The sequence below is a fragment of the Micrasema longulum genome, unplaced genomic scaffold, assembly GCF_059751315.1.
Source record: "Micrasema longulum isolate JH-2025_06_02 unplaced genomic scaffold, ASM5975131v1 h1tg000281l, whole genome shotgun sequence".
NCBI lineage: Eukaryota > Metazoa > Arthropoda > Insecta > Trichoptera > Brachycentridae > Micrasema > Micrasema longulum.
In genome coordinates, this window is record NW_028277485.1 from 654,233 (window position 1) to 679,996 (window position 25,764).

The window sequence follows — 25,764 nt, forward strand, 5'->3', positions numbered from 1 at the left end:
AACTGACTTGTTCTTCGTATCATAAATTGGATCACCCGATAGGATATATATTTTTTTGTTTTAAAAAAAAAAAATGTGCATCTTGTGATCTACGCAAATATTTCAATTGGACCACAACCCGGTTCCGATTCTTGGTTCAGGACTGTAATTTTGGAAATGAAAGATTTTATATTCATAAATATATATATATTTTTTTTTATAGTAGCTCTGTTGTTACCGCTATTACATACATAATATTGTGAATAATGTTATAGATTGTTCTTTAATTATTTTTACATACCTTTTTTTTTATATGGGAGATGCATTCTTTTTTACCTTGCTTATAATATACAATGTTTATATTTCAAAGGCGGATTTTTCTGCAATTATATTTCTTTAAATTAATCTAAACTGTTGGGATCAGGAAGGCTATACCAACGGGGCTAATCTGGAACTTCTCAGAATTTGCTCATGTGGAGAGGAAACCACTTAATACTCTTCAGGAGAAGCCGGCCTGTTGGCAGTAGTCAACAGACCTTCCGTTCCACTAGAAGAGTGTTCGATATTTTGTTCCCTACTTTGGTTTATTAAACCAATTGCCTGCACTATTTTGACCATGTATGATACTACCTCTAGTGTGAGTTCTTTATTACCTATCACCGATGGGATGTCGCGTAGATCTTTACCCAGGCTTCTGCATCGCACCTCCAGCTGTTGTCTCTGAAAGCTAAAAAGGGGGCAATGCATCATTAGGTGAAGGACTTCTTGAGGAGTTTCATCGTCGCATGGGCAGCTGTCGATATCGGAAAGCTTGAAACAATGCAGGTAGCTCATGAACCCACCATGACCCGTAAGCATTTGGGTGAGTTCGTGGCCAGCATTCTGCATTCTCCTGAAATCATTGGCATGGAAAATGGTAGGAAAAATACCTCCGGTAGTCTCACTCAAATAACGATCGTTCCAGAGTTGAAGGATCCTGCTTCTTATTTTCCTTTTGGCAAAGCTGAGCAGAAAATCGGTGAAATCGGGGGCTGTCTTCTTGAGCATAGACTCCCGAGCTTTTTCGTCAGCCGTTTCGTGGCCAAAGGTTCCGCAGTGTCCCCGTATCCAGCCGATGTACACGTCCTGGTGTCTGCATCGTGGCTTCTGGATATCTGTTATGATGTCCATTACAATAGGGTTGACCGAATTTCGGTCAGTTATTCCATGGACGCCAGACGTTATTTTCTTCCATCTGTTTAGTGGCTTCTTCAAAACATAGACCAGGGCTTCTATGATCGCAAAGAGTTCCGCCTGAAACACGGAGCAGAAATCACCAAAAAATATCATTATAACACAAATGTAAGGTAAAAAAAAAGCAATCTGTTAATTTCTCTAAAATTTTATTGTGCACTCGGAAATATTGACACAACAGAGTAGATAAGTAAAATGTGATTTAATAAAAGTAATTGAATTAATGAACTTTGAACTTAAAATGTAAAACAAATTTTATTTTACATAAAACGGATATTTTTATATCATGTTTAATAATATTTGATGTTTTAAAAATAATTTCGGTCAAATGTCCACGATAGAGTTATTTAATCCGAGATCCAATTTTCATTATTTCTCTCATTAGATGAGCAAATTGGGTAAAAAAATTTACTACCCTGGCAACACTAACGAAATGTTCATTTTGTTTCTTCGACAATCTGACAGATGGAAAAATAATTAAATATTTAAGTAATGCATTTGTTACATACACATTCATTTGCTAATTACACATGAAATGTGAGTGCATCCTGTTTCTTTAAGATCCTAGTAGTATTTCTACACTTTAAAAGGACACAACGCGGCATAGTTGAATTCAAATCAGGAGTTGCGTACTGCGTACTGAGCGACGTCTAAAAAGAAACTTCTGAGTCAAAACGTAAACCTACTCATTTATGAGTAGTTTAGTCGTCTTCTGTTTGATGTGCGTATGCGGTTTCTGGACTATTCTTAATTCTATGCCATCAATCATAGAATTAAGAATAGTTGCATGAATCGTAGAATTAATTTAATTATATGGCATAAATATAAAAATAACAAACAAAGGCAAACATTTGATTTCCGTGAAAGAAATTCAAATATTTGAAAAATCATCAGTTATCTCAAATCCCTCCCGCCGAGAAAAATCCAATAGGTACCGGAACCCTCTTTTGAAAACGGGTTTTGTCTTTTGCTTGGTAAATGTAAGATGGCCTTTTTACACTAAATCCTTTCAAACAAATTATGCTCAGGGGTGCTATTCTGAATCTTCTCGCCGGGATAGAGAAGATTTCTAAGTGGGGTTTTTTTGCACGCGACTACACTTTAGGTCATAAACGTAATGACAGATCGCAAGGCCTGTAAACACCTAGACTTCTGTATTCCCTAATCATTCCTTTGTCCCCGTTGTCTATTTAGAGATTCCGTGGTACACAGTGCAGGTACTCGTAGGTAGGTACGACAGTTGTTTGCTCTGCATTAGTATTTTGTTAAAGGTTTAAACAACGAACATTCTTAATAAGACAAATAAAAGTGTGAAAATTTACAGAACAGTATCATTTCATTTCTGGAGTTTCGGATACGAGCCGCGTTCAAAATTTCGCAAAATTCAGTAAATTGTGTGGTGTTCTTTAAAAATGGATTCCGCTAGAGACAGTGAGGCGTCTTCAGATTGCGAAGCCGCCGTAGATGTGGATCTGGACAGTCCCAATCAAGACAGCGTCGAGATGCCAACAAAAGTAGTCAGTAGAAGACGACCGAAGACGCTTCCGAAGGTCATCGGAGCGCGAAGAAGGAGGTCACGGAGGTCCAGGTCACGGAGGTCCAGGTCGAGGAGGAGAAGGCGGTCCCGAAGACCTCGTCGGCGTAGGAGAGTTATGTTTCCCGACGAATAACATTTTTAAATTTCCGATGTATCCATTTTATTTATTGGACAAGTGTTCGCAATGAAATTGTTATTTATCTAAGTCCGCATAATAATAATTATATGTGAAGGAATGATTCCATTTTAAATTGTGACATGTTTTATTAACTATGTAGATAAGCATTTCAAAAGAATGTTGTCAAATTTTTGTGTTCCGTTTACGTTCCGCGGTTAATAAAAAAAAAGCTTTCATATTAATAAAATTGTTCGATTAAAAAAAAATGTATTTCATTCCACAGTTTTGTGGTAGGTATTATTGCTGCTTGGAGAAGGTCGTATAACTTTTTGAATCATTTTAGTCGGGTACCAAAATAAAATAAAATATCCAAATCCAAACATTAAATATTACAAATTCATAAAGATGAACGGAAGAAAAACATTGAATCGTCGAGATACCGTAATATATTGATATATACATACGTATATATTGTATACGTGTAGGTATTAGAGGGTGTTCGCTGATCCAGAGTTGATTAAATCCAAAAAGTAAAATCCAGCCTTGTCTACAAAAATTTCAACACACTCAAAATAAAGTGAAAGAAGTATAATTATTCATAAATATTTTCAGTAATAGGTGAAATAATGAGAGGGTTCGGTGGTTTTTTTATTTTTTTCTTATTTCTTAATACTATCAAATCAAGCCAATTAAAAACAAATTGTATCGAATTTTTAGCGCTATGATTTTTAAAGTTTAGAAACTACTCCGATTGTGACGTCACAAGTTTTCTACGTTGACTTCTGCTGATTGATGAATTAGCTTCCCGTGAACTGGAAATCTATCTCAACTCTCTATCATTGGTTGATTCACAAGAACTATTGACGTTATTAAAAGTCGTTCATTTTTATTCTTATTTCGTACATTCTGGAGAAACTTCACCGTACAATTAATTTCTCTAATGTTACCTATGTTATGTTGTAAAAATACCATTTTTTGCAATAGCTATTGCTACTACTAGTTAGCCATAAATTTTAGCATGGTGCTAGAATGAAATGGATTCGGCGACGAAACACAAAATCAGCGTTTCTTGCTTTACATCAGGTCAGAAAGTTCAATTACAATGCGGTAAATGAACGGACACTTAGGCTGGAGGAATATAAATTTTATTTTTTGTGATCTCACCGGGAATCAAACCCTCCGTACGTAAGACAAGCGTATTAGCCATTACAACTATAGACCACGGGGACCGTAATTATTTTATTACGTTTAGTGTAAGTCTGCAGTACATACTTTTTTATTATTGATTTATTTAAAATCGTAAAATATTACCAACCTACCCCATTAATTTATTTAGACAAGTACCATTTATTTATGAGCGGCTTTTTAATATTTTTTTGCTGCCAGTGAAGAAGTCACGTCGATCGCCTGTAGTTTTAAAATATTTATAAAATTGAAAAAAATAACCTCAAATCTGCTTATTGGGAAAACAAAATACAATTGTACCAAAAAGTAAAATCCTGTTTCGTTTTTATATCGAGCTTTATTCATAGTACAATAAATTACGTAAAGAAATGTCACGTATTAGGTACTGTGTATTTTATTAATTCTTGATAAGAATAATTACGAAAAAAAAGGTAACACACAATTTTTAACTAGTGTTTTTCAGTATACCTGCGTTAAATAATGTTAATATTTCAAATTTATTAAAAAGACTTGTAGTGAACAATGATTTTAGACAATTTTTACAAAAAAAAAATCTTGGAATCCTGATTTGGGTTTTGGGGTTTTTTAAATAACTTTAATAGGGCGTTTTCGCAAAACATGATAAAAGGCACTAATAGAGGAGAAAGAACCCCAAAAACCCTTCCATGGGTTAAAAAAATTAAATAGAATGTACCTCAAAAAAAACAAAATACATTACTGCAGTATTTTAGATTTAAATCCAATAAATAAATACCTACTTCTATTGATTGTAATTTTTTGCCGTAATAGATTTTGCCACTGTTTTACTCCATCCTATTTATTTAAATCGTTGTAATCGTTGTTGGATTAATAAAACGTGAATAATAGCAGAAAATATTCATGGGTTAAAAAAAGCGAGGTATAAAAATAATGTCACTCGAGAATTTTGACAAATCATAAATATAAATGATATCATGCAACACCGATCTACATATGTAGATCGGTGTTGTATCATGTCCCGCAGAATCGAGGGGGCTGGGGCATATTTTCATGCTTTTTGTCTATGGTTTTATGGTTTTTCGTTCGAAATAACTTTAGTCTATGGTCAATATATTAATCTATGTCTGTTGGTCAAAAGTCAAAATTGTACTATATAATCTGTGAGTCAAAAGTCAAAATCGGTCAAAATAATCGGGGGAAGAAAGACAAAAGAGACAAGAGACCAAAAAACAAGTATACAGTATGTATAATGTATAATCCGTGGACCAAAATACTTTCTTTCTCCCTAGTATTTGTATGACTAGTGTATTATATTTTTAATCTGTAAATCTTGAGTGGCAGTCGCTAGTATATATATATATTTAAATATAAATGCCTGGCGGAAAGTCTGGTTTAAAGTGCACGTCAGATACACGAAGTTCGAACACCGCCGTTTTTCGATAGTTAAGTCATTTTCAATCATGTCGACGATAAATGTCATTAAAGAACTATTGAACTCATATAAACAATGGGTCATCGCTAATCCTAACATCATTACCGACGTAGAATCTGTTACAAAATGGGTTTCCTATTTCCTAGCAGGAAAAGTTAACAAATCACCTATAGTGTCGGAACTCATGTACTCCTTATCTAATTTATTCGTTTTGTACAATGACACACTCATCCTTAAATCGCGACCCGAATATGGAGGGAATAAAAAGAGAGCAGCTCTGAAATACTGGATGACAGTTCTCCACTATAGTGAAGTATTTATTGAAATGATAGCGCGTCACAAATGGGGAGTTCGAGGTAAATGGAGCGCAGCTACTACAGTACAAGTTGTGAAATGTATTGCTAATTTGGTATTAATCTATTTTTACAAAGAAGTACCAGTACAGCATCCTCCGATGCCTGGTTTGATAAGGAAGAACTTTAACGAAGGAAATGTACCTCAAGAAAACAGTGGATTTAAGTTGAAGAGAAGTGGCAGAGTATTACGTAAAGTGCAAGATGCTCCTGTTGCTCAGTTGAGAGACTGGAAACCTTTGAGTGACAACCTCTGGATACAGGTTGATGCCACCACAGCGAATGTGCATTCCCAGCGGCTAGCCGAAACTTTGTACGTCCTGAAGCCTCTTCTCCACCTTATTTCTGTCGCATCCTTTGGCAGTGAGTCCTGGAAGCAGTGGATGAGTTCTCTCGCTCTCGACATGACCAGCATGTCCATGTATTCCGAGGAACTCAAGTCTCTAAACTACGAACAACGTGTAGAAATTAACCGAAGAAAACTATGCCTCCTTTATTACTTGCTCAGATCACCCATGTACAACAAATACAGCGGAAATATTGATAACTTTTTACATAGTGCAGCGAAAAATGTACCATTAGCTAGTATAATTTGCAACCCTATTTTGCAGTACATTTCTATATGGCAAGATACTTACTTTTATATGTGGTCCAACTAACTTGTTTGCAAGTACAGTAGGGCCTTGACAATCCGAACAGGCAAAAAACAGTACCGAGGCGTCCGGATTGTGGTCTGCAATACTTTAACGGTAATAAAACTTATGCTTAACTTTAGAAATTTCTTTAATTATCAAATGACAACCTTGACAATATTAACAATAATGAATAATAAACATGTAGGAACGCTGCGCGTTTGAAATGAAGCTAAAAATACAGAAGCATAAGGAGTTGTCTTAAAAACGTCTGTAATACTCTTCTGCTTATGTTTTTCCAACTTAATTTCAAAAGTACTGTCTCTTAGTCGACAAAGAAATATATCTTTGTGGCTATCTAATTCCTTATCTTCAGCCCATTTCAAAGTAGTAATTAATGTTCCCGCCGCTTCTGAAGGTAAAACTTTTTGGAAGCGACAGCTTCATGCTTTCATCATCGTCTTGCTCATTGTTTTTGTACATTGCTGCTTGCACGATTTCCCACTCCATCCGTCAGGATTACTGCGATCACAGGATAAGCGGGGGCCCGGATTAGCGAGGCCCTACTGTAATTATTTTTAAAAATCTTATTTAGCAGGTGTTGGTTTTATTGACATTACTCATTAATATTGCGGCGATGATCTTAAAACAGATATGAAACTCTATTGCGAAAACCCTCAAAGCGAACAAACAAAAAATATTTGAATGCGATTTTTGCTTTATGTCAATCATGTTTATTCATTTTGGAAAGGACACACACACAAAATACCTTTCTTTCATACTTTGCAAACACAAACGAGAAGGGAACTTAGTGTTGGTAAGAATGTACATAAAATTAATATTGGCCAACTACAAAATGAACGCCGAAAACATCCTGTGTTCTTCTATAAGTAATAAATAATATGAGTAAACTTAGATCAGCTGAATCCTAACATGGTGTTGTGTAAATTATATGTATTGTATTTTACACTTTCATCGGGTTACATTTGGTGATATTATTTTATGTATAATTGAGATCCCTATTAAAGGATCCAGCTGTTAATTTATGTTGCAAAAAATCAAGTTGTAGTCCCGTGATAGTATCATGGATTCTTATATCAAAGGTCCGAACCCCGATCTACTGCCACCCGATTTACATTTTCCAGCACAGTTAAGCATTTACTACTAGTTAAAAACGGCTCCTGAATTGAAATATTTGTTTAAAACATTTTGGCACTGGGCAATTTTAATTTTATCATTGAAAAACACTTCCTTCAAGTATACATTTTTATTTTCTACTTTTACTTAATGAGCTCTTGTATGAGTATACTGCAATATACTTCTTGTTTGACATTCCATACATTTATGCCATATTTGTTTTTTTTCCATATAAAATTCAAGGATGTTCAAATCAAACGTGTAAAGGTATTGAAACTAGAGCAATTGGAAAATTTACTATTTTATCTTCATAAATTTAAATCAGTTTAGAATCATATTATTAACTCTAGGAAATACTGTGACATATTACAAAATTGACTTATACTTGCATTTTATAATATAGAATATAAGATAATTTTTTTATTCAAAAGCTTTAGTACCATTAACTTTTATATTTAAACATCCTTAACCAATTTAATAAATTATTTATAGTAAATACTTCTATGTTATTATTTATATCACTACAGAGATGGGTAGAATTTTTGTTTCAAGATTATGGATATGTTATATACTTCTATGTTATTTATAAATTCTACTAACATGAATAAGGAAAATGTGTTTTTTTTTAAATTAAATTTCATTCCTGTGTTATTTATTAACTAAGCCAAAACATTTTTTTAAAACTTTTATGTGACTTTTTCAAAAATATAACTTTTTTATCATAAAACTAGATTTTTTTACTGTGGTCAAAAGGACATTTATGAATGGTGAAATAATTGATAAATAATTATGATGATATAGTTTTATGAATCGGGTGGTGGTCCTGTGGCTACGGTGTTGCGGACTCATGGATCAGAGGTACAAGGTTCGATCCTCACTCTACCCCAACTCTGTTTCCATTTACTAATAGCGAGTTATTTACAGCTCGTTGAAAATGGCCCAAAAATTGAAACGTTTGGATAAATCAAAAGAACAAAAATATTTATTTTACATTTAAAAAATGTGTTAAATTTTTCACCATTGGTTTTTTTTTATATATTTGAGAAGTTCCGCTGTACAATTATATTTATTTTAGAAATAAGAGACCAGTTAAACACATATTGACTGCGTGTATTAAGTACTATGTGTCTTGTATTACTACAATAAATCATGCCGAACTCCACCAAGAACTTTCACTTAAAAATTAGAATATTTTATACAATTTCTATTAAAACTTAAGTTCCTTATACTTATCTTATTTATCTAGCGCCATGGGAAATATTGTAACATATGTGATGTTATGTGCATTTATAAAAATATCTGTATTTAGAAAATATTTTTATATTCAAATAATAAAGTATGTAAAATGTTCTCATGAGATTGTTTTATTTTTTTATTTATAATTTATACTGAACGTTTTTGATTTTTTAATACCTACTATAATTTTTTATTATCATTAATTCCTTCTTACCCGCAGCAATTATTGATTATTAAAATAAAATAAAATGTTAAAACATGCAATAGTGTTTTGTGCTGTTAGCACGTTTCAGATAGCATTGCAGCATCCGTCTTCTGTGTTGATAGTGGATGCTACAATGCTTTTAGAGCAATCGGTAAGTTTATGTATAAATGAATTTTATCCGGCCAAAAGGAGCTGTGTATTTGTGGAAAAGGGGATAACGAAAGTGCTTAAAAAAAGTCTGAATTTAGCTATTTAAAGGATATAATAAAATTTATTTGTTCCATATGATTTCTGAAAAACTTAAATTAAAGGTAATATTAATAATAGGAAAGTTTATGTTTTCAAAATTAAAACGGAATCAGTTTTTCAGTCATGGTCATTGTGATTGCACTCACCTACCTTCCTTCGGGAAATATATTATTATTAGAGGTGAAATCAGACACCACAAGAAAGATGGTCAAATTGTTAACCTAATAACCTGTATTAGGATCGATATCAGAGGGGTGAAGAATTAGCTTCTGAATAAGATTTTCATACTAAAATTCCATCTTAAAATGCACGCACGTGCATAATATGCTAGACTCGTTAGGCAAATAGCCTTTCCACCGTTGATAAGTATTATAAGTACTTATCAGCAACCAACATATTAAATACATACTCCGAAAACCATATTGGGAACCCGTCCACATATGATTTTTTATAATTCATTTTTGTTCAATATAATAAAAGCAAAATATACAAACTTCAGCACTGATATGAAATTGAATATTTTATTTATTTATCAAAATTTATGTAGATGAGAATATTTATTACGACAGAGATAGAATATTTTTGAGAAAGGAATGTGGAAGTTTTGGCATTTGCAGGGTTTATGACCTATTATTGGCTGACTTAAGTGATCACTTTACTCAATTTTCCCTTCTCAAAAATGTTATCCGTCTTTATTGTAATTTATGTCGATCTTGATAACTCCTAGTTCCTGGAAAATAAGATGCCATATTAGAAAGATAAGAGATAATAAGATTTTCAATAAGAAACTTCGCTGGTCTGTCTTTATACCTTATCTTTATGTAATTTAATCATTGTTGACTGTATGTTTCTGTAAAATAAATATCAGTATCAGATTGTAATCAAAATGATGTTGCAGTTACTGTCATATGGTTAAATATGATAATATAAACATGCAAACTTCCATAAAAAATAAGACTAGAGGCATTTTCAGAAGTGCCGTTTATGCAGTTTGACCACATTTTTTTTCTCTTAGGTATCTTGATTTTTTTGAGTGAGATATAATAAAAACTTCGATGTTCTTTAAAATCAATTGAGTTAAATATGGAGAAGAACACTGCATTATGATGCTACAGTGTTCTTATATTTTAACTGTCAAATGATCAAATACCTAAAGAAATACTGGGCATTATATTGTTAATATACATTAAGCTACGAGCATTAATAAATTTAAAAAAGTTTGTTTTTGCTCTCCTGCAAAATGGGCGATTTAGACCATACCACAGTGTACTGTGGGGGTGAGAATTATTATCAAGTTATGTATGGTTCCAGTAGTTCGGGTGATGAAGATTTGCAAAACATCAACTTCATAGACATGATAATACATTCATAATAGTAACATCCTACAGCGGCGGGTGGTGGGGTGCGAGCAGCATCAATCATGAGTGGGCCTCAACATCGAAAGGGGACCATCCAACTGGGAGGACCGCTTCATCGGACAATTCCAGGAGCCGTTTCTGGGATTAGCGACAACTAAAATAATATGTGGTTAAAATATTTCTTATACCACAGGAATTAATTCAGGTCTGGTATTCTGAATCTTCTCTAGAGAGTTGTTAATATGGGGATTTTAATTTTTTTAATGCAACGACACTGCTTCATATAATGGCCACACTAATGATTAAACGTCAAATGATCTACAAAACTGTTTAAAAAACGGAAAAAAACTAATATGGTTTGGTCAATTCAACCTGACTTAGTGTTTTGAGTAATGCTTAAGGTCGCAATAATGTTCTAAATGAAAATCAACATGTTTGATTTGACGTTTAATCATCAGTGTGACCAGATATGAAGCAAAGTGTAAACGCATGCAAAAAATTGAAATCCCTAAATTAATCACTCTGTACGGGGGGGGTAGAGAAGATTCATGAATATTTTGATCATAATAAACTACATACACTTTTATCTTGTTAAAATGAAAACCAAAAATACTCATCTCTCTAATTTTGACCTTTTAACATTTATTATCAAACAGGCCAAATAAATAAATAAAACTTTACTTAATATGACAAAATGTATTATTTTTTAAATTAATAATTAAGTTATTACATATAAAGGTTCATTAATAAAACAATCATTTTAATCCAAATCTGTTTCATTATTAGTAAGAGTACATAACATTTTGTTCGTGAGCTTGGAAATAACATACATACACATAATATGAGATCCATTATGAAGAGGATAAAAAAAATATTTAAATCAAATTTTCACAAATTATAATATCAAAGACAAACCTTTGTTTTAAAACTTATTTCAATTTCTCTAACCCATTGTCTATGTTCATGTCAGAAAAATGTATTCATTTGAGGAATGGGTAACAATCTCAGGGTAATAATGCGTAACCTAGAGAGAAGCCCTATCACTATGTTTCATAAAACGCAAGCGATGTTGGTCTGTTGGTTAGCAACCAATTGGTGGCCATTTTGTTTTATTTGACAACATAAACATAACGGTTCGATCGGATGCTTTTGTAGCTATGCTTGGCTTTGTTTGTAAATAACTTGAATATTTACGTTATAATAAATAAAAACTGACTATGGTGAATTGCAGTATATTTGGTTGCAGGTTGGTTAAAGGAATCAGTTTTCACAGGTAATTGATTCCGAATATTTTCCCATGATTTACATTGATTTTTGGCATTTATTGTCCCGACATGTGTATTATGTTGCTTAAAAACTTTCCTTATATTTACTTCAGATACTATTTTTTCTCAATTTAGGGGATAAATTTTTGAATTAAAGTATATTTACTGTTGATAATGACAGTTGATTATGGGCAATATGTCAGGGCCGCACTAGGCAGCCATATAAAGTTTGAGTTTTTATCGAGTAGAGGTCGATTAAAATTTTACTAAAAAATAGCAACGTTAACCTTGAAATCGCTTCTAAAATGATGTGTCTATTCAGGCCGCTAGACTCGCCGTTTCGGAGATGTGACGGACAAACAAACAAACTCAACACAGGACTTTGATTCAATGGAGTTGGGATTTATATCTTAATAAATATAACATAAATATATTGTGAATAAAAAATAAACACAAACATGTATTTTCAGTTATATAAAATAAATATAGGCAAATTATTGAAAAATATATTGGAATAACCCTGCAATGATAAATACACAGGCACATATTTAAAGGAATTACAGTGCAAATTAATATCCATTTGGTAATTCTCGACCGGAGTATAGCCCATTGTTTTGCTGCGAACTGTAGCTAACTTAATACCCAATAGTCATAGAATGGTTTTCCTACGTTTGGGCTCCTCTCTAGGTTACGCATTATAACTCTGAGGTAACAATACATATTTACACAACTAGTATTTATAAATAATTCAATGCAATACATGTATTAAAAATTACTGAACACGTTTTGAATTTGGTGTGAAACATTGAGTTGTCTGTTTCTAATATAGTCTCCGTATTATGCAAGAACCCAAAAACTTCAAATATAACATTAAAATATGCTAAAATCATTTTATAACTGCACACAGGACTACAGGCATTAAATATTTTGGATATACATTTTGGAATTGACAAAAATATATGTATACCTACTTTATTTATCAGGTCTGGACTTTAGACCTTGCCACTCCAGTGAGCGGCGACAGATATGACCTTGTCAGTGAGTATACATGACCAAAAGAAAAAATCCCGCTTGTTAAGGTAACAGGTTATAGAAACAGACTGCTCATTTCAAGCATTATCGAGAACTCTGATAATGAAGACTTATTATAATAACAAATAGTAAAAATAAATTAAAACATAAATATTATGCAAAAACCTTGCAATACTTTGACGCAAGTAAATAATAAAAAAATATTTAAATAAAAATTCATACATTCCAAGCTTGCTTGCGTTTTGAGAATGATTACAATAGTATATTTTTAGAATAAACAGTTCTAGGGAAATTATTATAAAAAGTACCTTATGCTTTATTACAGCAGGGCAAATATTTATTGTTTCAAATGCGGTTTAAATTAAAATACAAAAACAAGATAACTGAAAACATTATGCTATCGATGAGGACTTTCTACATTGTAATGATTGAGAGCTACAAATCATAAGTAAAAAAAAAAATTTTTTGAAGTATGCATGTCCAAATGTTTCAGAATGACAAATGTTACACATGTGTAAAGTGATCACTTGAACCAGCCAATGATAGGTCATGAGCCCTGTAAATGCCTAGACTTCCATATTCCCTTCTCAAAAATATTTTCCCTCTCTGTTGCAATAAATTTTGAAAAATATATAACACCTTTTATCTCTTCTCGGTTGAAAATCAAATAGGTTTTAATATTACAATAGAGATGGCGACCATTTATGAGAAGGAAATAAGGAACTCGCAAGTATTTATAGGGCTTATAAACTATTGTTAGCTGGTTTAAGTGATTACTGTACACACGGTAACATTCCCCATTCTGCCTATGTTTGATATCCATATTGATGTGGATTATTTACCACTAAGCAATATCTTAAAATAATTTTATAGTTCTTGGACCAATTCTTTTTATCAATAAATGTCTTTGGACATACTCAAAATATTTATGGATTTATAATAAGCGACTGTAGTTAAGTAAGAGATGGGTGCTTAACAATTGTATTGGGATTCAAAATTCCTTAAGAATATGACAAAAATATAAAATTTGTAGATTAGTTCACCTAATAGTGTCGACAAGGATTCTGGAAGCACCTGTGCGTACAATATTTTCTTGACATTCCACTTTGTATGATTTAACATACATAAACTTGAACTGCGCTAGTTATTGAGTCTCAATTTCATACAAATTAGACACCAAGAAAGATTTGACTATTTCAAAAACCCTGCAATATTTGAAAACAAGAAGATTTATGTAGTTACGTGCATGGGCTAACATCACACTTGTTCTTTAATTTATTCCTAGCCTCTATTGATAACATAAATGAATGTACTTATATTTATTAAACTAATTCATTTTTATAAACTTTGTTGAATCTTTATTCACTTTTGCCCCTGAGTTATTATAAAAAAGGTGCTAAATACATTGTTATTTATTTAATAGTAATATTAACAAATAAAAATATTTTTTACTAAAATATTAAATATAATATACCCTGGACTGGCACCTCAGACATAAAACAATAATTTTGTTTGATATAGAATTAATACAACAAATTATTGTAAGTGCCGTCAGATGCAGGCAGAAATGGGTTTCTTTTTTAAACACTGTGGATTCGGTCTGTGTGTGGAGCTTTCAGAGCAGTGGAAACTTTAAACAGATTCTCCAGTAAATAGGATAGGTCCTCGGCCATGTCTGCAATCGGACGGGTGATCACAACCATATCTGGAATCAAAACGTCAAATTCAATACCTAACACTGACTTGATTTTTAATTTACAATTTGAATAGTGATTTTTAAAATGGTCCTAAGTCAAGATATATAAGTAAAAATACCATTGTAATCACAATAATTGATAATCGTTTTTTAAAACTCGACATTCACTTTGAACGTAATATTTCAGGAGAGGATTTTTGTGATTCTCGTCAAATCACGAGTACAATCTTTGTGTTAAAAAAATACACCTTACAACTAAGCCTGAAGGTAATTTATAAATAGTTTATAATTTTATTTTATGTTTCATTAGCACCCAATAAAATTATTGAAATTCGATACACAATAAAATATTGTGTTAAAAAAAAATCCACCATCAATTATAAGCTGCATAACCAGTAAGAAAATGTGTTCAATAACTGTCACTAAGTTCGAAACTATAAAGCTTCAAAATTTCACATAACTCAAAATCCCCTTAAAAATCCTTAATTCAATAAGCATTTATGATAGCAAATTACCAAAGTGTATTTAATTGATCTGATTTCATGACTCGAGTCTTAAATCACTTTGACGTGTCATATAAAAAAAACATCACTTGATCTGGTAAAAACGGACAAAACACAAATAACTGTTTTTCTCTGAACGATCTTTTTTGTTAAATTATATTTTTTTACTTGAAAATGAAAAATCACTCTTAAATTACATATTTGAAAAAAAAAACATCTTTTTGATTTTCTTGAATTGAAATAACAATCACTACAGACCATCACACCTTTTCCTCGAGGAAGTAGGCAGAGTGATTAAAGTGTGCTACATAAATGAACACCACACATACTCGGTGTCCTGTACATTCATGCATCTTCTTATGTATTTCGCCAATTATTAACATGGCCATTTTAAAGTATTTGTTGAATTTGGTCATGCCATGTATTCTACCTTCTTCATTTTCTCTGTCAATCAACATTCACATCAATTCAACATGAATCAAATTCAAGGTTGTTAACAACTAACTAATTTAGAAATGTGTGGTGTATTTACCGGGATGGTTTGTGAGTAAAGCTTTGCAATAAATATGGAGTAGACTTGTAATATCGTCTTCTAAAATCTCTCCTTTTTCTAAAATACGTTCAGCGTTCCGTTCTCTAATGAAGTTGAGAGCAGCATTCCACCTAAAATATTAACATACAACAATACATAATAAACACAATGGATTAATGACTTTAAAGAAGAGATATTATAATATTTTAGGGAAACAATAATAAGTGACAGTTTATGCAACACGCTTGGGGGTACAAATTTGGCCTCAATTGAGGCCTGTGAAAATTGGTTGTCCGAGTTTTTTGCCAATATAGACAAAAGCTTCTACGAGAGGGGCATTATGAAGTTGGATTCTCGTTGGCAACAAGTTATCGGACAAAACGGCGCATATTTGACTTAAATCAGATGATTGTAACACTTTTTATAAAGCATTTATAGAAAGCGAAAAATACAAAATTACTTTGTCCCCAACCTTATATAAAGTTACTTACTTAACTATATATAGGTCACATTAATACGGTATTTATTGTGAATTAATACGGGCTAAATGTGTCATAAATTTGTAGCAATTTCATCATTTACTATAGATATTTCGTGTCAAATACCTATAGAATTTATTTGTATTTTAAATGTGAGTTTGAAACCTGAATACAGGGTATTTTATAAACTTATTCTATGTAGATTATATTTTGTTCTAATACATTTGATATTGCGGGCTACATACACATGAGACATACTCAAGATTACTATGAATCAGACACAATATGTATACAGGAATTCAAGTGTTGCACAGATATGGTGGTAAGTAGACAAATGTTGCCATTGCAAACTTACCTTTGTTGGTTAAGCAGCAAAACCAATGTGGAGTCATCACACGGGTGAGAAAGGGTTATTGGAGGTGGTTCACTCCCCCAAAATCCTTCAGCTCTAACACAGTTGATTAGAGCTTCTCTTACAGATACTACAACTCCGCTACCATCTGCTGCCTGTAAAAATAATCAAAAATTTAAAACAACAATACTTGTTAATACTGCTATGTTTTATTCTCAAAGTTTAAAAGTTAATTTCGTGCATCACTTACATTTTTAGAAATCGCCGAATTGTATATTGCGAGAATCATTTTACTATTTGTCTCCAGTAAGAGAAGAAGTTGGAAGACCAACTTGTAAAGTCCTTTGCCCACTTCGTCACATAGAACAGAGCCTCTAGCACTCTCCACACACTAAAGTAAAACAAAATACATTGGTGAATTTTAAAAAACAAAACCATAATTAGGTACGTCATTGCTGAAATCAGATTTAAACTCTTACTAAAATTTTACAACTTACAGAAGGAAAAAAAATAAAATATTTTAATATAAATAATAAAAAAAAGTTCAAAATGCATGTATTACATTTTTAATGATGCAATATGAAACAGAAATTTAAAAAAGAAACGCCTGGATTCTAGAGATATACGAAAATTAGTATCCTCTACTGGTATCAAAAAGCTGCAGTGTAAGTAAATGATGAATTGACATTGGATATAGACATACGTCATGGAATTTGGTAATGTATCCAAAATAAAACAAGTTTATTGGATTATAATTCTACTTTATTTTTTATAAAATATACAAAGGGTATATTGTGACGCGTTTCGTCTTGTTAGGACATTTTCAAACAAACTCTATGTTTCCTGTTGTCCTGATTTATGTTATGATTTAATTTTCCTAAATAATTTATATTTAGCAACATTTAATATCGTCACATGTAACATAAATAAATATTATTAAAATTACCTCATGTGCGTGATCTTTTCTATCAAAGTATGTCTCCAAGTGTTCGTCCATCTCTAGGGTGGCAAACCGCAAAGTATCGTACAGTTTAGAATCTTCCACCATCTTGGAACCAGCCCAGATCAGGGGAGGCTCTTCAGCATTTAACAGCTCTACAACAGCAATCAATGCGCTGCCAACGCCCACCGACAAATATCCGCTTCCTTCTTCGCAGAGCGATACGGTTTTATTTATTACTTCCTGTGAATACAATAATATTTGCATAAATAATTTGTATACATATTTGTATAATTACAAAAATCGAAATGAAATCTGTCCCACAACAACTGACATACTTCCATCTTATTCAGCCGGCCTTAATGCAGTGTATTTTGATCATCTGTTACATGAAGGTAAGGTGATCATCCTCACGCATCAGATGCCAGGTGTCCAGGAATAGTGAAATATTGGAGTGAACCACCATTAAAATAAATATTTCGCATTGACTCTGTCAGCAATCGAGGTTAGCGAACGTCCCAACCACTGTACCAGAATATTTCATAATCCCCTGGACTGACACCTGAGCCCCGATTGCGATGAGAAATTCACATAGTCTACAAAGCTACAAAGTAAAAATCTAATTTTCTGTATGAAAAATAGAATATTCCAATTTAAAAGATAAATAAACAAGTTTAATTACAGGTTACTGACAAAAATACTTTAAATTACCGTACAAATACAAATTTTCAAACAGAAAATTAGATTTTACTTTATAGACAATTGAAGATAACTCTATTAACTTCCCATTGTAATCAGGGCCCTGAAGTGTAAGACTGGCCATCTTACCTTTGTGTAAAAAGGGTATCAAGATATGCTGCGGTTGGAGTACAGATGCAGTACCTTGATAAAGTTTACTTCGGAAAACAAAATGAGGAAAATACCTTGAGAAGAGTGTTGAGTCTGTGCATGAGCGCGGTGGGCTGTGCTTGAGTGGAGCTGCGAATGAGGGAGGTGACGGCCTGTTTCCAGGCCTCCTCCGCCGGGCTGCGGAAGGTCCCAGTGGATAGGGGTCTGCCTAACAGGCCTGGGGACACGGCATTACACGGGGTCACATCCCCGGCGCTGGAGCCACTAGACATGGAGTGAGTCCGCGTCCGGAGGGCCAACATCCCGTGGGGTGCGGACTCTTGCAGATACTTCTCGTACAGATGAGACTCTGAACCAACTTCCTCGTCTGATGATTCTTCACCGCCCACAATCTACAAAAGCAGAAATGAAAATACAAATTTACAGTAAACCTCGTTTTTACATTCCTCTATTTTACGTGTTCCCGCTTTTTACACCGAAATATTTCGATCCCATTTTTTTCGATACATTATTATTCAAATATTCCCCCCAATTAACGTTTTTTACGTTTTTCATAACCCCGGTTTTACATACATTTTCAAGGAACTTTGCCGTACAATTTAATGCTCTAATTTTTACCGCGGGTAAGAAAATATTTTTTATGTCCAATTTCACATAGGGCTGAACGTTTCTCATTGTATAGTATACTACATTAACATGAAGCAACTAACCTTTGACTTGGGTGTCAGCAACTGTGCCGGTGGCTGCTGCGGTGGTGGGGGGTGAGTGGGTGTGGTGGATCCGCCTCCTCCCTCAGCCTCCCCCCCACTGGGCTCCCCGACACTGCCGACGGGCTGGCGACGGACACCCCAGTTGAAGTTATCTGAACCCTCACCCTAAGTATTAAAAAAAACATTTTCACTTATTACAGATATACAAATAAATTCAAATATCTTATTAAGAAACAAATAAATGCGACAGAGAGAATACAGACTTTCCACACGAGACATGTGCTTTCGAGAAACAACTATGGAAAGAATCCAATAATTTACATGCAGATTATTTTCTATTATTTTATTAATTGTTCACACCCATAAGGCTTTTACATACATGGAAGTTATATAAAACATGAGTATATTATAAACAACATAAAATTTAAAAAATACAATATAAAGCAATAAAAGATAGAACAGTGTTTAGAAGTAAAGTTGGTATAAAAAAAGAAGATGAGTATATAAACAACATGAGTAAATTGAGTTTTGTCTATGAGACTCAGACACGAAACAAGTTGGTATAAAAAAAGAAGATGAATATATAAACAACATGAGTAAATTGAGTCTTGAGTTTTGTCTATGAGACTCAGACACGAAACAAAACTGCATGCTTGTAGCATGCTACGGCACGCTACGGCATGCACAAATTTTCTTTGTTTTTCATGAGCAAACATCCTTTGGATGGATACTTTTCCCTTTTTTTTTAAATGCAGAATCTGTATCTCTCTGGCAACCTCTCTACACCTCTCCACACATCTTCCCAATGATCAGTGTCAATGCAAAAAGCCTTCCTAGTGTTGGTGCCGCTCGCAATTGACCAGTCGGACCACCGCAATTCCATCAAGAATGAACTAGGTTAGTGGCATCCATTCCTATTCCATCTCATTCGTTGGGGTTGTGACCGATTGACACTGTATACCACATATCGAGGATATTTACTTATTTCATTAAAATTTAAATACAGTCCACTCCGCTAAATAATATCGTAGAAGCCCTAGGGCTTTGCCCCCCGCTATTTTTCTCGCCCCGCATCCGCGTGGGAATTTGTTTTCCCACCATAATGTCCTTTGGTATTCAGCTGTCCTCCGTGTGACTCACATGACCGATACATCGTAGGCGTCTCTTTTTAAAGATCGCCATCGCCGAAAACACCTGAGTGTGGGTTAGTACATCCGCATTTGTAACTTTGTCCTGCCATATCACACCAAGAATATACCGCAAACATCTTAAAAAGGCATTAATTTTCTTTTAATAGTAATCACTAGCAAATGCTGGTACAGGTATTTTCACATTCATTCTCACGTGCACCAAAGTCCGCAAAAAAAGGTCTGTGAAGAATCTGCTAATGGAACACAGAGATAATCCCAACTTCTTCCAATTTCTTACATCTTGCCAATGGCTGTCTTTAGGTTATGCAGAGTTTTAATATGACAAGATTAAAAGATTAAAATTTTATTGATGTCGTTAACCCTTTCAAGCCTCGTGTTTATTAAAATATAAACTAATTTTATGATTTTTTTACTCCTTTACCTAGAGATATTAAAAAGCAGCAAACTTATTTTATTCTAGTCGGCATTACACAGAAAAGGTTCTTTTTTGTTTGACAGCTGGCAGCTAACTTTTTTGTTTTGGATCGAATTCCTGTGGTCCTTCTAAATGATAATTAAAGCAAGTTAGAAATATATTTCACTAAAATTAAATTATTTGATCAAATAAACATGCATTATAAGAAAATAATACATGTTTCATGAACTTATTTGATTTATCATCAGTTTGACACCCAGTATTCATTGAAAATTAATGTTAAATCATTTAAAAAATGGGAAATAAATAAATTAAAAATTACCAAAAAAATTTTTTTTTTTTCAATACACACATTACATAAGATATTTTTTTATATCCACAGGAAATAATTCAGATATAAAAGGGTAATAACACTGGTCATTTTTTAAAGAAAAGGCTGTTAATATAAACTAATTATAAAATAATAGAAATCTGAATATAATCCCGAACAAACCTCAATGCTTTCACTCTCGTACTCCAGAAAGTCAAAGTCTTTAAAGACTCCGAAATGGTCAGGAGGTGCATCGTGGCTGCGTGATCCTCCGCTGAAGTCTCCGTGAGCTCCAGACACTTCCTCCAAGCTGGATGCCATTGAAGACTCTCGCTCCAGCAATTCTGAACTTTGGCTAAATATTACCTGGAATTCAATTACATTAGTCAATAGACTGAATACAACTAGTAAAAAACTTTTATAGATTTATAGAGCCAGTTTTACAAAACTTTAAACTAATATCTCAAAATGATGTTTTTGTAGATTTCTATTTTGGCATTCACTAAATTTGGCAAATTAGCAGTGATAACATCTTTAATTTTATTTAAGGAAAGATATCAGCTTTAAATTTATTCATTTTATATAATACAATTAATAAAACACTGCCACAAGTTAGTAGTGAAGTAGATGAATGAACAAGATCAAAACGTGTTTTTTTTTAATGTATTTTTATTTATTAATATATATTATTTTTGTACAATATACATAAGAGGTAAAACAGAATATTAAAAAAATTAAGAATAATTACATAGCAATGAAAAACATATTAACAGTAAGAATAGTAAATGAAAAAATCCCACAAAGACATGGCCTGTTCGTGGGTATACAAGTAATGTATATGAATTTTTTGCTCCCATAATAAATAGACAGGTATAATATTTTTGTAAAATATAAGAAAGAGAAAAGAAAATATTCGGTAAAAGATAGGAGGTACTTTTTAATTTGTAGTAATTAAAAAAGGAAATAAAAAATACAAAAAACAAAAATATTCCTAATTACTGAAGGGCAACAAAATACACATGTTTTCATCATCAGGTCGTAGACACATACAATAATATGATGAATACGTGTATTTTTTTAAAAAGCAGTTATTAGTAAATAAAATAAATTCAAAATAAGTATAAGTACGACCATCACACCGTTTCTCAGTAGAGATAGAGAAGCAGAATGGAACTCCATATGCGTCTATCTTGACATACATTCCTGGCTTCTTCTTCTGCTTGTATCTGCTTTTGACATGACCAAACAAGAAATTTTGATTGTGCCTCACTTTTCTTGGGCGTCCTTGTCCTATATTACCATTTATTCTCGCTATATTTATATATTTCTTTTACCATTCTTTTGTTATCGATTAGTTCCACATGACCTAACCATCGTAGTAATCCTTTATTTTAAGAATTATATAAGTTTCAGATACGCATTTTTGTCTAATTTCATCATTCGTAATTGTCATACATTGATTTCCCGCACATTCATTTGAGACAGTGGTCGGCAAACAAATTAGTCAAAAGAGACAAAGATCAGCAGTACAACCGGTATAACAATTAGGATTTCTTTTGAGAGCCAAATTTCTTTTCATTTTAAAGCGTTTCCTCTTAGACCCAACGTACCTTCTTACGCAGTAGAAGATCTGCGATCTCGTTACATTGTGTTGACAATATTGATCACCAATTCCATAACATTGAAGAAAAAAAAACTGGAAATGTCTGCGTACAAAGCGCTTTTTAATGAATGATGGAATGGTAGTTTATCTTGTGATTAATTTTTGCCTTCAAAATTAAACCGAAACCTTTTTTTGAAATTGAAACAATTTTAGAAGTTTAATATGATGTTTCTCCGTGCATTTAATGACAGCATTTGCAGTATCCGAACCATGTGTTTGATATTTCAGTGGCAATAATCCTGAAAGTATTTTCTTCAGGAGCCGTAGACAAAAACAACCTAGCAAAAAGTTAAACTTGCACTGTGTGAGATGTGAGCCGCACTCAGTGGCTAAACAGCCGAATGTAGCTCGCTAGCCGCGGATTGCCGACCACCGGTTCAAGGGATCACAATTCAACCGCATTTACTCGTGTTCATCCTTCCACTGCCAGTTGCACGTTTCACATCCATAATATATACATCTCCAGGATTAAAACTCAATCGGTCTAGCTTTAATTGAAATATGTATTTTTATTAGCAATCGCTGTACTTGTACGCAAGCTAAATGTCTTATTTATTTTATAACAGAGTTTATTATATTTTTAAATACATTACTTTTGACATTATGGATGCGATTGTTTATTGGCCTGTTTCTCGGGGGTGATTAAATGTGAGTGAAATAGCTTTGAAGAATTTAACTTATTACATTTATATTACAATAACATTCAATAAATGTACATACATATAAACCTGTGCAATACAAGTGATATAATATAATGTTACATAAAATAACGATATATTGTAAAATGTGCCATTGGCTGGTAAAAAAAAGTGTATTTTAAAGCGTGAATAGTGTGTTAGTAAACATGTATAGTGGTATGTGGATAGTATAGTCACAAAGACAAGTCACTCAGTGCAGCGTAACTTCATAAAATAATATTTATGAATAGGTAATCATTATCATGGAAGCAAGTTTAGCTGTCCACTGTATGAGTTTCCAGTAATAGGATACATTTTTTGGTGATTGAAAAGACGGTTCATTCTATTATACCAAACAAACTGAAGTGATTTTAGTGCAGATAAACTATACATTAAATACAGGACAAATTACATGGCGTTGCCAGAATGTTAAAACTAATTATTGCGTTGGTGAATATAAAAACATACATCTCTTAAATTTTACATTAAATTTGATAAGTTGAGTTATTTGATTAAATTAAGCTGTTCTATAACCGAATTATTAATCAATTTCGTAGTAGATTTTTATTTTCTAATTTTTATAATAATTTTCAACGGGTATTTGTAATATATTCATTTACTAAGTATTAAAAAAAATCCTAACGCAACTTAAACCGATACTTTTAGACAATTCCAAAAAAAAAAGGTAATAAAACAGACAGACATTACTTCATATTTTTTTTCTTTATACATCTTTAAAAGAAATATGTTTTTCTATAGTGACAGATAATTTGTGGATCTATCTATGTAAATGATTAATTTCTCCTTTTGACGTGTTTACCTTTGAATATATAGTGGATATAAGGTCATCCTATGGAGCAGCACCAAGTGTAAAAGATATGTTAACAAAGAAATACATATGGTCATCACAAAACTCACAAGACACATGGGTACAAACATTGCTACATATATAAATAAAATAATATTTGAACTTACAGATGGACTCTTTGGTAATCCGACTCTTTGGCCACAAGTAGTCAAAAGGTTAACTAAGCACTCTCTGACACGTGCCTGAAATCAAAATGAAAAATAATATTTTATCAAATAAAAATTATAGGTGATATTTATCTTGATCAGTTGTTACTTGTAGGCAAGATAATTAGACTTAGCTTAGTATAAAAATATCGCAATTAAAAAAAACATTACTTTTCATCAGTCCGAATCATTAAATATAAAAATTATTTAAAAGTACCTGTCTAGGCATTTGGGGGGCTTATAGTTTGTTCAAATGATCACTTCACCATTCTGTCTATGTTTAAACATTTTAATTTCTTCAAATCTTTATTCAATTAATTAATGTGATTTTTAAAACAATTTTTTTTACCCATAATCTTAACTCAAGTACACCATATTTTTATAAATTACTTTAATAAACTGCTTAAAAGCATTTTTTGTAACACAACAGGACAGGGGGCCCAATTACAGTACAGAACCTTGAGAAAAGTCATATAACAATTTTAATTACCTCATCAGGAATTGAACCCGGATCCCTCCGTGCGTGAATTCAGTCTTAGCCACATGGCCGCCAATCTTAGTCCTTTAATATTCTATATTTGTTTAAATAACCTTGCTAAACTGTTTTAAAGCAATTTATTGAATCAGAGAGGGGAAACATTCATGAGAAGGGAATATGGAAGTCTAGGCATTTACAGGGCTTATGAACTGTCATTGCCACTCTTAGCTTGTCTACAAACATTGTTTTGTTCAAGCAGTTTTCTTATGTAAGATGTTGATTTTTGTTTAAAAAAAAGACAGCTGCTTTATTTGATGTAGTATGATGACTAACCTGAGACATCCACGGTCTTTTCCATCCGCTAATATTTGTTGTGTCAGCCGGAGACAGTGACATAGATCTCCTGGGAGATTGGCAGAGAACACTTTCCAATGGGGCAGTCTCCCCCGAGTCTGTTTGCTCATTGCAGCCACTGATCGAGCTGTTGGGACCCTCGTCTGTGGCAGTGCTCACCGAGCTAGGGCCACTTCCGGCATTCGATCTGTCTCCCCCACTCTTCTCTGGCGTAAGACTGGCGAGGGAATTAGGACCGGTACCTCCCTTGGCCAAGTACTTGCGACCAATCACAGGAGTTTGAGAGAGATCGAAAGTGAAGTCCATCGTTCTGCCTGGCAACTCCTGAAAAAAATTAATAAAATAAGAAATTAAGATCTTACATACTAATTTGAAATGAACAAGTCATAAAAGGGATTGTGAGGGTGAAACTCCGTTAATAAATGGTGTACATCAATAATATCACATCAATAAATAAAAAATGCCAGAGAAAATTCTATTATATAAGAAGCAAAGCGCTTTGTAGTATTGGTATGCAAAGAGTTTGACAAAACTATTTGTTTTTATTTTATTTTTTAACTGAACCCTTAAAAGGTCCTCATTGCCTTTAGCACGTAATTTTCCAGCAAGGAAAATAATATAAATTTTATTATATTAATTTCCTATAAAAAAAGGCATTTTATAAATTGACCATAATTTTACCTTTTTTATATAGTTATCTAAAAATGTTGA

General features: G+C 32.8%; 2 protein-coding genes across 3 annotated transcripts in view; one reads left to right on the plus strand and one right to left on the minus strand.

Annotated features, from left to right (window-relative positions):
- The first annotated feature begins 5,159 nt into the window (after nt 1-5,159).
- Nucleotides 5,160-8,942, plus strand: Pex16 (peroxisomal biogenesis factor 16). Its single transcript, XM_088224371.1, has one exon. It carries the CDS (start codon nt 5,492-5,494, stop codon nt 6,473-6,475), a length of 984 nt encoding a protein of 327 aa, XP_088080497.1. The 5' UTR covers nt 5,160-5,491; the 3' UTR covers nt 6,476-8,942.
- Nucleotides 8,943-14,369: 5,427 nt separating this feature from the next.
- Nucleotides 14,370-25,764, minus strand: part of fry (microtubule binding protein furry) — a 62,783-nt gene continuing 51,388 nt past the window's right edge. For both annotated transcript variants that reach the window (XM_088224383.1, XM_088224382.1), the window contains 10 exons: nt 25,033-25,377; nt 24,183-24,257; nt 21,051-21,233; nt 18,992-19,156; nt 18,356-18,673; nt 17,439-17,675; nt 16,743-16,883; nt 16,496-16,647; nt 15,662-15,792; nt 14,370-14,635 (listed from right to left, as the gene is read on the minus strand). In XM_088224383.1, coding sequence (XP_088080509.1) covers nt 14,511-14,635; nt 15,662-15,792; nt 16,496-16,647; nt 16,743-16,883; nt 17,439-17,675; nt 18,356-18,673; nt 18,992-19,156; nt 21,051-21,233; nt 24,183-24,257; nt 25,033-25,377 — 1,872 coding nt within the window. In that variant the 3' untranslated portion in view covers nt 14,370-14,510. The remainder of the gene's footprint in view (nt 14,636-15,661; nt 15,793-16,495; nt 16,648-16,742; nt 16,884-17,438; nt 17,676-18,355; nt 18,674-18,991; nt 19,157-21,050; nt 21,234-24,182; nt 24,258-25,032; nt 25,378-25,764) is intronic.